General features: G+C 35.2%; 1 protein-coding gene across 8 annotated transcripts in view; it reads right to left on the bottom strand.

Moving 5' to 3' along the window:
- Positions 1-16,401, bottom strand: part of Rab23 (RAS oncogene family member Rab23) — a 45,554-nt gene that overhangs the window by 21,493 nt on the left and 7,660 nt on the right. Inside the window, exons 2-4 of one of the 8 annotated variants that reach the window (XM_066406149.1) lie at positions 12,619-12,819; positions 12,194-12,473; positions 11,383-11,588 (exon numbers count right to left, since the gene is read on the bottom strand). The exons of 3 other annotated variants lie outside the window; for them this stretch is intronic. In XM_066406149.1, coding sequence (XP_066262246.1) covers positions 11,499-11,588; positions 12,194-12,473; positions 12,619-12,819 — 571 coding nt within the window. In that variant the 3' untranslated portion in view covers positions 11,383-11,498. Of the gene's footprint in view, positions 1-9,424; positions 9,723-11,382; positions 11,589-12,193; positions 12,474-12,618; positions 12,820-14,906; positions 15,010-16,401 lie in introns of those variants that run through there. 4 more of the 8 variants (XM_066406148.1, XM_066406143.1, XM_066406144.1 and 1 more) reach the window with 4 other exon arrangements.

Below are 16,401 nucleotides of genomic sequence, written 5' to 3'. Positions count from 1 at the left end.
GAGACTGAAGGAGTTCCCGGTAAGTACCCTTAACTGTTATTGCGATTCAGAGTGGTAACCTATTTTATTATTTCATGTCCGATTTCATTATAAAGGCCTCTTTACGATACTTCTTGGCGGCCACAAGCTGGTTTATTATAGTCCTCGTACAATAAACCACGTGAATTTATAATCCTAGTAAAATAAAGCACGTAACATGCGAGTTTATTAGGAAACTGACAATATTGGCTGACGGACATAAATTTCTTTTAACAGGTGATCGAGGTATTTTAATTTTGACTTTAAACTTAAATTATTAGCTCATTAACATGAAACCGAATATAAAACGTTGTATGTAATGCGTACGTAATGAGATTTTATTTGACTCATCTATTTTTTGTCGCCCCGCTCGCAGGCTCACTCGGCATTAAACTGATTCGCTTTATAAAATGTTACATTACATACTTATTACATATGTAAATAACTGATGATCTCCCACTGTGGGTTGTCGAGTGGCTCTACGAGGCCTCTACGAGCTTCTGGGCCGCATTGCGGTGAACCACACAACGGATTCTACAATTAAACTCATCGTTGACCTGTTAATTAAGCCTAATTAAGTGTACGAAACACCTATTTATCGAATATTAGTCTTCGATCTTCACAGAATGAATAAAAATGTTTAGTAGAGCTTCTATGTCTAAGATACAGGTTGGCCACCTCTTAGCTAGCTTAAAATAGAAATTGTATGAATTCGCAATTCATTCTTCATATTTTTTGAGTCCGCATGAAGAGCCCCAGCCACTGAAATGATAATATGCGCTGTACTCAAATTGAAAAAAACATGCTTGAATCGTGACATTTTTTTAAACATAAGCAGCACTTTCCGGAAGTAGTTCAGTCATCTCGTCCTCTGGCACAACATCAACGGATGTGAGCCTCTGATCTCAACCCTTGAGATTCCATCCCCCATTGAAACCACGGTTTCTTTCTGCTTCTGAATTTTTGAAGCCAAGTCTTCAGGAGAGTCTCCGTGAATACTGCTGACCATTTTTAAAATGTAAGCCGTCCGAACCGACATCACTTTTCATTCAGACCAAAATTTACAAAAGTGAAAGCTAACAGTTCTGAAATGCTCGCCCAAGAAGGAAGTTCAGCTGTATGCAAACTTTGGGTTTAAAAGCTCAATAATTTACATATTTTTACCTATAATGCAAATTCTGGAAGTTTTAACTTAGTGTGAAAAACGTAAAAAAAAATCCAAAAATGTATGTACGAACAACCTAATTTCTTGATTCTAAATTCACGGTAGAAAGGGTCAAAAAGTTTTAAAAATACAGGCAACGCTCAATTTTTTTGGAGTTTCACTTCGTATTCCAAAAAGCTCTAACTCTAATGGCGTTTTCGGAGAGACTAGTGTTACGCATTGTGACCACAATACGATTCTATTGAAGATTTTTTAATGATACTTATTAATAGAGCATCATAGTAAATTTTTGAAATTTGAATGAGACAATTCCCTATTCGAACGGTGCAAAACTGACAAGAACTCCATTAGAGAGTAAGAACTCAACAAAACATGTATTTTGATTTCATCCGAATGCAGAATTGCTTAAATGGCATTTCAAGAATAGACCTCAATAGCTAACGAGTTCCAGTATTATATTTTATCATAAGTGATACTAGAGGGTACTTCATCGTCTAGAATTCGAGTGGTTTTTGAACCAAATAGGTACACATTTTTGGATTTGGAGCAGTAAGATCTCTCCATAACTCTTAACCATGATGCAAATACTCGAGTCATCATTAAGTTTCTCATTAAGCACTCTAACAATTTCACTACTATTTTAGTGAAACATTTACTTCCTGTGTTATTTAATTTTAGTAATAATCATTAAAAGAGAAACCAATTATAGTACTTGCCAACTCAATTATTATTGATCGGTTATGCATAGCTAATTGCGGCAAATTGAAGGTATTTATAAGAGCTGCCCTAGACGCTATATTCAGTAAGAATCAATTTCGTTAATTAATATATTTACTTTCTTATAACTCGCAGGTTTTTTATGTTAACAAAAATATACACATTATTCCTTACACTTGCTACTTACAACAAATCCCTACAAGGGTCTCTTCGCTTCAACTCGAATCGATTTTTTGAAACAGGAATATTCCTGATACTGTTATTATCCAAGTCACTCCATTACAATGGATGAATAATCCAAGATAAAATCATACTAATTTATCGAGGCAATAGACTTTAATAGCGTTACTTATCTTTTGTATAACATGGTCGATAATGGCATGAGAAATTCCCTATAAGCAATCTGCATTTTTCCCACATTTTGAATAGGTGTACGGAATTTATGACTAGCCGGGAAGAACTGCAAGTTCTGTTGCTCATTCTATTGGGTAATGGAGGAAGTCTTTGCTTTAGCCATTTAACAATGGTTTAGAGTATTTTTCTGTCGAAATTACTCACATTCTGTAGTACACCACACCAGTACAACGCATGCTGTTTGAAATCAGTAGATCCTAGTAAAACGAACCGTTCTTTCTTGTAAAATTCAATTTTACTGTTCATCCCATACCTGCCGAAGACGAAAATAGAAAAGTAAGGAAGGTGCGAATTTTTTTACGCAATCCCGAGTTAATACTATTAATCATTGATTTGATAACGGGACCGGATTGGTATGTAAATTATCAAGGAAACGTGAGGTCGAGCTTCTCAATCATTAGAAGCACTTAATTTGTTTTCTACGGTTTACACGAGGTTCACATGTGGGTACCCATTGAATAACTGAGTTACTGAGAAATGAAGGCCGCTTCGGGCCTGGAATCCGGCTGAATTATTGCCAGGAGAAAATAGTAAAAGGACTACTTTTAGTTATACAAGAAGTAAACAAGTAAAAGTTGTTACGTCTGATTTATTAGCTTTAGAGAATAAATTGAGAGCGGTGATAGAGCCAAATCAACAGCCAAATAATAGTGCTCATTGCAACTATGGAATGCTTAATATTAATGCCACTCACAATATTTTCTAATTTGAACTAAGAGTCCAGCATATTCTTATATTTACATTTTCGGTGAGTGTATCAAAAACAATCTAATACACAATATCTACAGAAAAGTGGTTAAAGTAATGTTAGATTACTTGATACTTGATTACTCGAGAATTTTACTTAAAAATGTACTAGTGAAAACTTAAAAAATTTACTTTTTTATAAATCGCTACATTTTTTGGAATACACAATAAACAGTAAACGCTTGAATTAAATATCAATCTAAATATAAATGGGAGTTAGAAGAGAATTGTTTTTTAATAAAACGTATAATTTTTTCCGATGAAGCAATTTACTGCAAATGAACCTGTTTCGTCGCAAAATTGTCGCTGATGGTCTGAATATAATTTTAACTTTATAATAAATACTTTTGACCAACATTCATTTAAATCGAAAGTATGATGCGGTACCTAAAAAACATTGAACCATGTTTTTTCGACAATCCATGAACGCAGATCTTGATTTTTAATTTTTATAACTTATAAATTCAATTCAATGATTTTTTGGACGAATTACCCGTACAAGAACGTCGGCAAATTTGACTTCAAGGAAACGGTGCCTCGTGCTACAGTACTTTAGTTTATTGAGAATCCGCACAAAATATTTTTGGTGAAAAAGTAATTCACGGACATTCCAATATCTTTTGGCCTGATAGATCTCCTGACTTAACCCATATGAATTATTTCTGATGGGCTTACTTAAAACAGAAAGTCACACAGGCCGTTTCAAAACGTTAAATTTGGGGTAAAGATTAGAATTATGCTGTTGATTTGGCCACCATTGCATTGTTCAATTTCACATTCAGGAAAAGTAAATTCATACGCACATTTTAGGAACTGCAATTTAGATGTAGTTGCTCAACGAAACTTAAGAAAGTCGTTAACAAACTGTTAAATTTGTCTAATTAATAACTTTGAACTTATAAAGGAAGGACAGGGAGGAGAAAGGTATCCGAAATTCAGAAATAAAATGTTGAACGCTATAGATTATATTTTACTTGGGTAGGTAAATAAAAAAAAGCGTTAAACACTTTAAAGAGAGGCCGAAGAGCTGTGAATGAATTAACGAGTGGATGAGTATATAACGCGCATATGACAATAGATGAAGGCAGAGAGGAAACCATTAGATTACGTTTTTTCACTCCTATTTGAAAATCTTACCATAGGAAATTCAAATTGGAAAATTTTCCTGGATATAACAAAGAAGTAAACGCATGGTATCATGATACATAATTCCAGTAATATTCTGAAAATTGTTGATCTTACTAACTCTAGCATTCTCCTATAGAGTGATTACTCATGAATTTAGCTATGAAGATTTATGCCTTATCATTTTCATCGTCACTGATGATCATAGTTTCATCATTGACCCACTCCTAGTTCATGAACTCCACAATTACTCTTGGCGGGAGGTTGATCATATTTTTTCATTTGACCAACTTCGTTCATAATTACGCACTTAGATCTTAGAAAAGCATTTACTGGCCTGAACTGTTTTCCCGTATTTATCATGTCACATTCTGCCACTCCTACCTTAAGCGGCAATATATCTTCCCGAGTATCAACATTTTTATAATTTTTCAACAAGATTAATAAACCATATTGAGAACGTTCTGATGACCCGGAATACGCCAAAATGAAAGAAGCACGTTTACTTTCAAAACTGAAAAGATAACTTAACCCAAATTTTAATACACACATGCACTTCATCAACAGCCTGAGAACCTTAATAAAATAAATTCTGTGCAATCGTGATTATAAAACATTCATGTGGCGGAGTGTTGTGCTTTTCACTGGCAATTTATTTGGAGCTATTAAAGCTGAATAAATATATTTTCAGAATAAGTTTATCGATGGGAATGCAATCAAGAGTGCAATTCTATAATTAATGGGCATAGAGCTGAAGTTCCACGTTTCATTGTTATTCGAGGTCCCTTAGACTGTGCTGGTTTTCTAGCGGTCATGCAAGAAATTCTCGCATGAAATCAATAGAAAAATTCGACGTTTTAGATCCTGCTGGACTTCCAACGGACAAATACTGCAGTGATTAAGGTCTAATCTTAAGCATTTTTTTAAAAGATTTTTTTTAAGGCATTCAGCTTCGCATTCTTCCTCGAGTAGGCCCGATTCTTCTTTTTTACGATACGCCATCCAGTTAAAACCGTAATATAAGCAGTTTCTAAATCAATCTTCCGTATACGTGAGCTCACAATGTTTATTAAAGATTCCGTTAAGCATTTAAGTCAATTGGCTGTCCTTATCGGGCCCAAAGTACACACACGTACATACTTTACCAACTCGCCTGAGAACTAATCGAATAATTACAATCATCGAGGAGACGAGACATTTCGCTGGCCACATCAGTTGTTGATGTTTTTCGAGTTCTTTTCCTAACAGAAACCAGTTGAAATTCTTAATAAACAAAACGGCTCTAATTTATTCGACGAAGACGGTGACATTAAGGCAGGTTAGTAACAGCTGATGTTATTTTTTCTCCGTATTAGGCATGCATCATAATTGACGATTATAGCACGCTACGGGTGCATAAAACTGTCTTTATGAGGCATGTGCGGTTACTCGGAAATCGACATTAGGGACTTCAGTTCTTGCACGACCAAACGCTTCGACGAGTTCATAACCCTTTTTGATACGTATGAGCTCGACAATTAGCTGTAATACAAATGCACTTGCAAAATATTTTATAACATTGACGTATGAGCCTTTAAGCCTTACTCTGGGCTGCGCCTCGTGTTTCGCAACATATCCCGTGCGCTTTAAAGCCTTCATTATATACTTTAACATATTATAATCGTACAACAATATTTTTTCACTACTTGTACTAAAAGACGCCGTTATTGGGTGTGTCAACTGACAGTAAAGTACGTCCCGCTTTTTTTAACAGTTGAGTAACAGGTTAATAATGACACGCATATGGCTCATTATTTGCCTAGCGACTTAATTGGCGCTGATGTCATTATCATCCCCGTTGTTGGTTTATTTATGGTCGTAGTGGAAATAAATGTCAAATAAAACCTTACCGTTGACGTTGCTGTTCCAGATGCACTGATTGAGATTTAATGTATGTTCAATTTAGTTAAATATATGGTAAATTTGATAGATCTAGTAGAGAAGACAATCATATACACTGCGGTTGTCATATACTTATGACTCTCATATCTTCAATCCCTCATGTTTCCAATTCTTCATGTTTCCAATCCCTCATGTTTTCAATCCTTCATGTCTTCAATTTGTCAGAAAATATCAACCCTCAGAATCGATATAAACAAGAGTCGATTATTACAAGAAAATTATTGATGGTTTTTCGAAATTGTAATGAATGAAGAGAAATTGAATAACGGGGCTTCTATAATTCGAATTTTCTGTTCTGATCCTCTATAGCTAAAGCTCAAACCGCACCTTTAAGTGTCAAGAATACTAAAATTTATGCGATGTTATGTGTTTTGACATAGCGTTGTTGACCCACACCGCAGAATGTAAGTAATGAGGTATTTATCAAATGAGTTTATGGAGGAAATGCCACGGTTTGCGTATTTTAACGTAATTTTTCTCGAGTAGAAGTCATATTTTTCTTATAGTCGGTGTTTCCACACCTCCTCCTCAAAATGGGTCTCCCATTATTTTGAACACAGATGTTAATGATTCCCCGAAGAAAGAGTGAGATGTGATACAAATCATATATATGATAATTTTGGAGATAGCTTGTCGACCCATCTACTACTATAATCGCGTTGCCGTAACGACTTACCAAGAAGCGAGGCCGATCCAGCAAGGACATTTCATGGTATACACATGTTGTGAAATTTTAGAGTTTCTTTCTTGTCGTTGTTGAGTTGCAGCCAATACAAAAATACAAAAGTTATAAGAGTACCTACTGTGGTGCCATTTCTGAAAGTATGCGGCCAAATATCGATACAGTGGACCAAATATATCAAATATTGGGATCAAAAAAGATATTTGAATTGACTCATTATTTATTTTGTAGACTTTCTGAAATTCGCTTTAGTTTCGCAAATGAGGGGTTACATACACCAAGAAAGGCGACTAATGTATTTGAGCAAGTTTTAACGATGAATAATAAATTCTTTTTGATGAAAAGTGCAGCCAGTATTATTATCTCCTTGAGTTCTTTAATGTAGTGAATGTCTTAAATCATATAATCTTATTAAATCTCTTCATATAACGTTAAAAAAAATGTTTAACTATTTCAGCGAATGTCGGATTTTTTCGAACATTTCCTGAAGTAATTTAGAATTTTCTAAATTTTTCAATGGAGCTTCATTGGGCAAAAAATGCACAAGCTTGCACCAATTTAACAGAGTAATACCACTTACGGTTTTCGAGATCCCAGTGGTGAGCAACGAATTTGAATAACTCTGTATTCCATAATAAATCTCAACTTGACATAAGACACTATCACATTTTTTTCAGAAAATACCTTTAGCAGGCTTTCACGGACATTCAAAAATTCAAAATCCGACCCTGAACTATGTATTATGACGTAACTAATTCTGGAACTTACTATAGATACAGTTCCGGATTGAAATTTTTATTTAAAAAATATGATGATATTTTTCAAAAACTAAAGTGGAAAAATATTGTGAGGAACTTTTGAACCACAAACGAAAGTAACTTCCACAATACAATTTTAAAAAAATCTGGTCGATTTTTTAAAGACTCAAGTTACCGCCAATTTCTTAGAAACCAAACAAGATTGAAATAGTTATTTTCCCAAAAAGTGCAGAGAGTGATACTTAGAGGAAATAACATCTTATCCACTCTCACTTAAATATGTCCGCACTAATGTCGGAAAAGCTTTAGGCGCTGAGCCTGGGAAGATTGAAGCAATCATAAAAAACCTGAGTGTAAAGAAGAGCTCAGCAGTCAAAATCATAAAAGCGGATTATTGGACAGCAGGTTCAAACTAATTGAGAAATAAAATATTGGTTTATTGCCCAAAAGAATCAAGCTAAAACCAGAACTCTCAGGCAATATCAGTTAAGTCGCAGGTTGGTTCTGCTGGTAAAGAATGTTGTCCAAAGTGCGTATAGGTAGAGGTGTTATGACTTTACAATACAAACAGTATTGCTTGAAGAAGGATCGGCCAATGTTAATTTGCAAGTAAAAATAGTCTTATTTTTAAAGTAATGCTCGTGGCAAATTACACGACTCTTGGTAAAATGGCTTAAGTGTTCAATTGCTTGTGGCGAGAAAATTTCGTTAATAACGTTCACACAAGAATAATTCCCAAATAGCAGAGATATAATCATTTTAAGTATTCAAACGCTAGAAAGCAAAATCTAGTCTCTGTTTACTTACATATTCAGATGGCTCGGTCACCATATGGCGTTGCCGCTTTTTAATTGAGAGACGACGAAAGAATCATACAATACATTTATCAATTATTAAGCTTTGAAATTCCTTTTACAGCTCCTGGCGAACTAATTTTTGCCTTTATGGATGTTACTTAAAAAGTTAATTTGCATTCTTTATTGGCCACATGAAATTATCATCAAAGATAAGAAATGGACCCCATGACTTAGAGCATCTGCCAGTTGCTGCATGTACACTTTCTTTCTCATTTGATAACACGTGCTTCTTCTCCTGCTCAAGCTGCATCTTTTCGACCATGTGACATGAATGATAAAAAATTACAGCATTAAATTTGGAAGCGTTAATGTCCTCTTTCGAAGATATACGATGTTAATTTGGCTCTTTTAACATTTGAGTTCACCAAGCAGGTAAGTTAAAAACGGTCTGTAAAGAATAAATAAATCTTTAGAGTGAGTATTGCGGATTCGTTAGAAGTATGATTTTGCGGCTGTAAAGTGAGCGGCGCTAGAATCTAGCGCCGTGATGTGTGTGATCCAGCGTACGTTATGTATCTGGCGGTTAGATACACGAATTCAATTTGTTCATATTTCAACTTACAGCGTCGACCAAAACCTGATTTTTGGTGAACTAAAACTTTTTAAAATTTGCGCAGTTCGAAAAGATGATGACCAGTCGACAGGGTTTTTATTAAAATACTTTAATGACTAACCGGCGAGAACATCTCCAAAGCAGTTATTTATCTCGAAGTGACACCGACCCTGGATGAGACACCTTTTCTATTTCCTTGCCAAAAAATGTATCCAAATGCCAATAATTAGCTTTAGCGGGCAAACACTTTGAGCATAATTTCAAATTTCGCCCGTCTTTTTGAATAGCCGCAGATCCTTAATTTCTTTTCACACATTTAAGCTCCACCAGCTGAGGCCTTAAAATATTCTTAATTATAGCAAATCTCTCATCTTATCTGCTTGCATTGTTCTATAATTACCCGCGGGTACTACTGCAGAACCAACCAAACGAGTAGTAACGACTTACTTGTGGAAATACGAGCAAGACACAATTAACTCCAAACCGCATTCAAGAAATCCCAAAACTGCACCGCAAACTTTATCAAATTCTGTTCTTTACGAGATTAAGAACGGCACAAAAAGGTAAAGAGCACTTAACCGCCGGATAAAAACACCGTAACCGGCAAAAACAAACAAAAATGTTCACCATGAACAATCAAACATGGTCGCGGAACAAAGAAGTGGCACAAACGTTCGCGTGTCGCTGGTCGGTGCTGAAGAAGTGGTGGCGGAGTACCGAGTACCAACGACCATACAAGAATGGTACGACCGTGGTTCACCTGTCCGGATTGGCTGAGTGGTAAGGCTTGAAAAGTTACAGGCGCGAGTTGGTTCAGAAAATTGTGCATGTTTTAGAAGAGCGCTAGGCGTTTGGTTGGGTTTCGGTGATGACATCAGTGCGAAGTCAATACTCGGGTTTAAATATGTTTTAAGTTCCGTGGAAAACGGTGAAAATAATTTCGATTGAGTTCAAATTGAAGCAGAACATATTTGAAGACTAGGCCTAAATAGAAACGAAAAGATTTGCAGAGAATCCTTACAGAATATTCATTTTCGTCTTCCGTAACAGCGACGCGACCAGAAATTTGGAAATGGGACTATTTATTTGCCTTCGCCATTTTCCTTTAATGTATAGAGTAGTCGTTTACGTTTTCCTCAACGGATTTCTCGGTTAATATTGATCTTACATAAAAACTGAAATTTGAGGCATTTTTTTCGGGGCTTGAAAAACCTGTAAAAAATATCGAAAAAATTAGCATAAACTGCTTTGTCTGGATTTCAAGAATATAAACTTTTGCAATATTATTTCTCGTTTACGTGGATATGATTATTATATGTTCCATAAGAGCAATGCAATCGATCATTTCATGCTTGAATAAGAGTATTTAAGTATTTTTGTCCTTAAGATAGAGTAGCAGGCACGATTGTAGTAACTTGGCTGCAACAGGTTTTTTTTAAAGCAGTTGATTTTTAAGAAACTCATAAAACGAATGCATCACTGACACATTAATTCAAGACCGATAATAGACAAGTGTACTCTTTTATTTATGATAGAAGTGGAAGTTCGGAAGTTCCACAACTCCGCTCTAAGAGTTAAAATCCTGAAAAGGCTTTTAGTTTCTAAGTAAATTGAAAATAAATGTGTCAAAAGTAAAGAAGCTGCCGAACGATTCCTTAAGTGTTGTGATGTCACATAGCGTATCCGATTACTTTCAAGCATAAGTAGTTTGCGGCAAAACGCCCAAAACACGGTTCGTCTTATTGTTTTTCGTAAACTTTCATGTTGCTAATTTGTGTGTACAAAATGCTGCTTTTAACTCGCAAAATCGAGTTTGATGAAATCACTCTTTCTCACGTTCGTAGGAGAATTATTAAGCTACTGTGCATACTTGTATATTATTTTCAATATTTAAACCCTAAAGTCGGTAAAGGTCTCCAAAAACTTGGCCTATTGCTTTACACCGTCAACCAACTGTGACTGTCCCTTACCACCTGCCACACTCATTAAATAGCTGAAGAGGCATAATGCCTGAAACTGAAACGGAACCTTTAAGGCTAAGGAAACATAATGCATTTTTCATTTAGTTTCTTTCAAGAGCTCAGGTAAAAACATATACGTACTAATTAAACGGACAACGAAGATAATCTTGCCGCAGATTTCCGAAAATGATCCACCGAATTGCCTGTATTTTTAAACTCGTATTACAGTTAAACGATGTTCGTTTAACAAGTCTTTATTACAAATATTAACATCATGATAGGTTTTCGACGATATGTAATAAATATGGTTTAGATGCTCACCAATATGGTAAGTTGCGAAAGAGTGCTGTTTAGTGTGATATATGTGTGGTCGTTAAGACTACGAACTCAAAATGGAAGATGAAGAATGGGAGGTAATGACTTAACAAAAAAAAAAAGATAAAGTTAACAAAAATAAATTTTTATTATGTATTTACATGGAAAAATATAATTTGAGACCTTTTAATTGGACTTTCAAAGAATGAGTTCGTAATCTCACTATCCTTCTTGTATTTATTTTTTCAGTGTTTTTTCCTAGTTTCTAGAAGGTTGCTTTTACTGGAGTTGAGGGTGAGCATTAAAGCTTTAATTCGTATGGAAATATCCACCCACTAAAAAATGTTCGAGCATCTATACAGAGTGTTTGTTAAACATGCGGCACAAATTTAAGGAGCTATTCTTGAGTGAAAATGGGAAAAAAATTCGTATAAATATACGTCTGAAAACGCCTTATTTCCGAAATACAGGGCGTTGAAGTTTAGAAAAAAACGATTTTTATTATTTTTTGAAACGTTCTCAGAACAATTAAAGTAAAATTTTCGCAGTTTAATAACAATGTTATGATGTGCCTTTCATGAGTTTATCCAGAAATTTCAGGATGTTCTCGAGGCTGACCTGCTACAATTTTCCTTAAGCATAGTAACGTCCAGAGATTTTTTGTAATTTTCAAAATTATTTCTAATGACGCAACTAGAAATATAACTTTTCTGTCTCTTGACTACCCAACTCTTTCGAAGGCACCAGGGCTCTCTTTTTAACCCTGTATTTTGGAAACGCAACGATTACGAACATATGTACGTTAATAAGGATATTTTTCTTATTTTAACCCAAGGAACATCACCTTAAATTTCGTACGTTCGGGAAACACCCTGTATACGATCATTTTTACTCTTCCGCAAAGAAACAAAACAACATCCAGAGCATACATCGAACTTACATAAATTCCTCTAGTAAGCAGTTCAGGGGAAATATATCTTCTGCGATACCCCATGCCCTCTCTTTTTTTGGGACGTTCTTTGAAAATCCTCTGATGGCCCCCGAGACATGTATAATCTTCCAATTGTTCCACTTTCTCTTGGTCTAGTTTCAAAGCTGCCAGAGCATGCTTGGCGGGAAACAAAGTTACTCCATCTCTATCGTCCACCAGGTAAAAGGGTACTTTACCAGTGAGGACATCGCGGGTTGCTTCTTTTGGTATTACTTGATGCACTCCAATTCTATAAAATATATTTACTGTTCTTGGACTTCTTTGCTGAGGACATAAGACTGTAGTGCAATAAAGGTTTCCATTAACGGGTATTAGACTAAACACTGGAGGAGGTGGCTTCACTTACACATAACACATAAACATTTATTAATTACCCTCGAACTAACATCGGAATTCGTTTTTCTTCTGTAGAACTTCCCTGCTGTTCCTTATTTTCTTTAGTTTTGGATTTCGTGTTATGTGGGGTACTGGTGGAGGTGCTTGGCTGAGGTTCTTCGGTTTGCACAGGACGGGGTCTAGGAGACTTTCTCTTTTTAGGAGGCCCAACGGGGATTAGTGATTCTTGCATTGTCATTCTATAATGAATTTAATGGATACTATTAAATGTTGTTGGCATTAAAAACACTGCTGTGCGTGTGTTGCAGTAGTGCTTGGAATGTAATTCTGGAACCATTGTTGTGATAGGTGGATTGGGAAATTGATTACGTCTTGATCGATATTTAAGAAAATGAAGAAAATGTCTTAGTCGAAACTGGTATCAATCGATTTCCTTAGTCAAGAGTATATAATAGATCAAAGTTTTGGCAACTTTCTAAAGAGAATAACATCCATGGAAGTGTTGAAATCAGGAAAGGTATTGGTCAGTTGCGTGGTTTCCAGGCAAATAATCCTCTAGATAAAGTTGCCAGTACATTGATTTAGCGACCCTAAACTTTGCAACCTTCATTTTGGTACCTTTATTGGAGGCAATTGCTTTAACAAAGCAAAACATTAAACTGAATACCAGGTAACAAGGAACTGTCTGCACAATAATATCGCTAAAGTCCAAAAAAATCAATGGTACGGGAATGATTGATTCCTGCAGGAAGTAAGTATCAGCCTTTAAGTCGTAAAGGCTCACTTTGTAACCTAATGAGAATCAGCAGAAGCGAAATTAATCTTAACTTTGCAGGTCGCTTAGGAAAGTAGCGGATCCTTATATAAAAGAAAGAGCTGATGATGGCGTTCGAAAATTAGCTCAAATCTACCCAGATGTACATCTAGATATTTTTTTATTCACTTTTACTTGATATTGGTGTCACTAGCACTAACATCGGAAGGTAATAGCTTGAAATGCAGCTATTCAGAGAACTGCTAAATGGGAACGGGAAACTTATATAGAGCACGAGACTTCAAATTTGATGAAGAAATAAATTAACCAGTTTGGCTATAAGGGCTGAAGATCTCATAAATGGAAAGCAGTCCTGGAAGTGCGTGAGTTTCCCCTGCACCACACAGTCACACAGCATTAGTATGCTGCCCGAGTAGTCTGGTGAGACTGCTTGAAGACTTCCAAGAAACCACTGCATCTAAAGTGATACCTATTTAATCTTCGGTAAAGATCTGACAAGAATAAGATCAGGTCATCCATGTAACTATATTCTTACTGCCGATTTCTCATTCACAGCGCAGTAAATCTCTAGATTTGTTGCAATAGTCGATAATCATCGGCTTTTTTGAGCATTTGATGCAATTTTTATAATTCAATTGTATTTATTTACCGCATTTTTTGCCGAAATACTTGATTCGGTATTGGAAAAAATGCCAAAAAATTGAGTTTTTTGCATTTTTTTAATATGGCGCAGCCTAATGAGTGACACATTTTACATACACTTAGATTTTCCATAAAAATGCCCACCATTAGAAGAAAAAAACTGAACCTGCAGCCCGTTCTGAAAAAAAGTTATTCCATTTTGAAATTTTAAAAATCGTTTTTAGGTTCAAATAAGAAGGAAAAAGGGTTTTCTATGTATGTGTGATCTTTTTTCAGATTTTTCGAAAAACCAGTTTTCAAGTTAAAAATTATAATTGAGAAGATGGCGGTTTAAGGGTTTTTTTGGTCTAGTCGGTGAGCGTAAGAATATTTTGCACAACTGATTGGCAGTAGATGGTTATAACTTATGTACTTATGTATATACTCATTCAGTAAGGTTTTCAATTTATATCAAAGGGCATTTTGACATTTCTTAATAGGGGGTATTGTTTATCGAAATTTTTAAAGAATATACCGTCCGCTCTTCACTAGAGTATTATAAGTTTAACGACAGAATTTCAAGTAATTTTGAATTTGCTCGTGGGCTTCAGTGACTTTGCTCATTTCCATGGTCTGTACCATATTTTGAAAATACATTTTATAACATTTTATTCAATTTTATATTTTTTTACAGTTTCAGCACACACAAAATTAATTATTGGACCGTTTCAGGGAGAATGGCAGCAAAGACTACTTACTGCAGTTAGCAGCGTCTAACCAGAAAATCCTGCTATTCTAACTCTTACGTAACCGTTCTTATTGTAACATGATACATTGCAAGCGTGCAGTTGCAGTATGATAGTTGGGCGTGATTCTTGCTATGAATTTTAACTCACTAATGTATACATAGGTTAATTAAAATAGCCTCACCTCGAATGCAGAGCAATCAAGCACTCAATCTAACAACCGAACTAAAATAACTGAACTTTTTGAACTAAACAGCTTGCTATTTGGGACAGGGTGGTAGCTCTCGAATTTAATTATATCAGAGACGGACCTCTGTAAAAATAGGTTTGGAATTTCATAGCTCCATATTTGGCAATTTGAAGCTGGCAATGGATAGGAAGTGAAATGGGACGATCTAAGGCCAGATTTTCGATATATCGTAAAAGGAAGTAGCAGGTAGGTTTTGGAAATATGGAATTTAATTTCTGTCGAATTCATTAAGCAAATCAGCAGAATGTAACAATAAACTGGATGAAAGTCATGCAGGAAGGTACCATTTGATTGATACATTAAGGACGAACGCCAAGAGACAAAATATCAGGTAACGACCAAAGTGGACAGGCATTAATCGGGTGTTTTTTTTAATCAGCGTTTGCAGGCCTACTTTTATATGAATTTTTGGTCATGGATAAGCTAAAAAAATTACCCCCCTCCGTATGTACACGACACTTATAAACATCCTGTATAATGTCTATCAATAAATTTTGCGAATATTGTGGTGAAAATATCATAAGATCGCTCAAAGGGACGCTAAAATATTAATTAATTTGAGAATCATGTTCTATGCCACGTAAATAATGATTTACGTAGCAACATTCTTTGGAACTCGTATTATAGATTGCTAGCCAAGAAAATGTAGCACAAATATCGGTCTATCTTGTGACTTGTCAGGGAATATTATAGACGGTTACCTATTGTTTATTACTTTGTAAAAGGTTGTGAGGTGAATGCACTTTTTTGACCCTTTTATCTTGTATTTGAATAGAAATAGATGTTAATTAGAGGAAAGATTGCATGGATTAATTACAATTTGAAGATAGAGTTGACGGCACTTCCGTAAAGGACATTTAGGAAATTCCAACTTCTTTACTTATTCAGTATTAGTTCAATTTTGTCACACCAAACTCGCTAAAAATTTTAACTTAGTTTTGTACAAAACAACGCCAGAAAGACATACAGGGCATTTTAAAAATACTGCGTGGGGTCTTTTTGTTGAAATATGAATCTTTAGGGGGCGCCTGACATTATTCAAGTGTGCCGCTTCAAATCGCTGTAAACTGCGTTTTAACATATCTTTGTGGTTTCAAACTATTCCTGTCTAAATTTGATGTAAAAATTATAGTATAATTCCAGGTACATACAATTACGGAAAATAAAAATCGAGATACCTTTTTTCAGTATATCTCCAGGGTACACAGCAATGCGCCAATTTTTAAAATTATTATAACTCGGCATTAAATGACGCACATTTATCTCATTTTGATCAAATTCGAGTCTCTAGCCATTTCAAGACGAATGTTCATAGGAACAAATTTGTTATTAAATACGTAACAGAGTTAAAAGCACCGTTTTTAAATAAAAACCATTTTAGTTATTAGGACAGCCCACCTGAATCTGAGATTGATGTTTTTGTGTTTTT

This window comes from Euwallacea similis, chromosome 3, assembly GCF_039881205.1.
Source record: "Euwallacea similis isolate ESF13 chromosome 3, ESF131.1, whole genome shotgun sequence".
NCBI classification, from domain to species: Eukaryota; Metazoa; Arthropoda; class Insecta; order Coleoptera; family Curculionidae; genus Euwallacea; species Euwallacea similis.
This window is presented reverse-complemented; position numbering and strand designations above follow the sequence as displayed.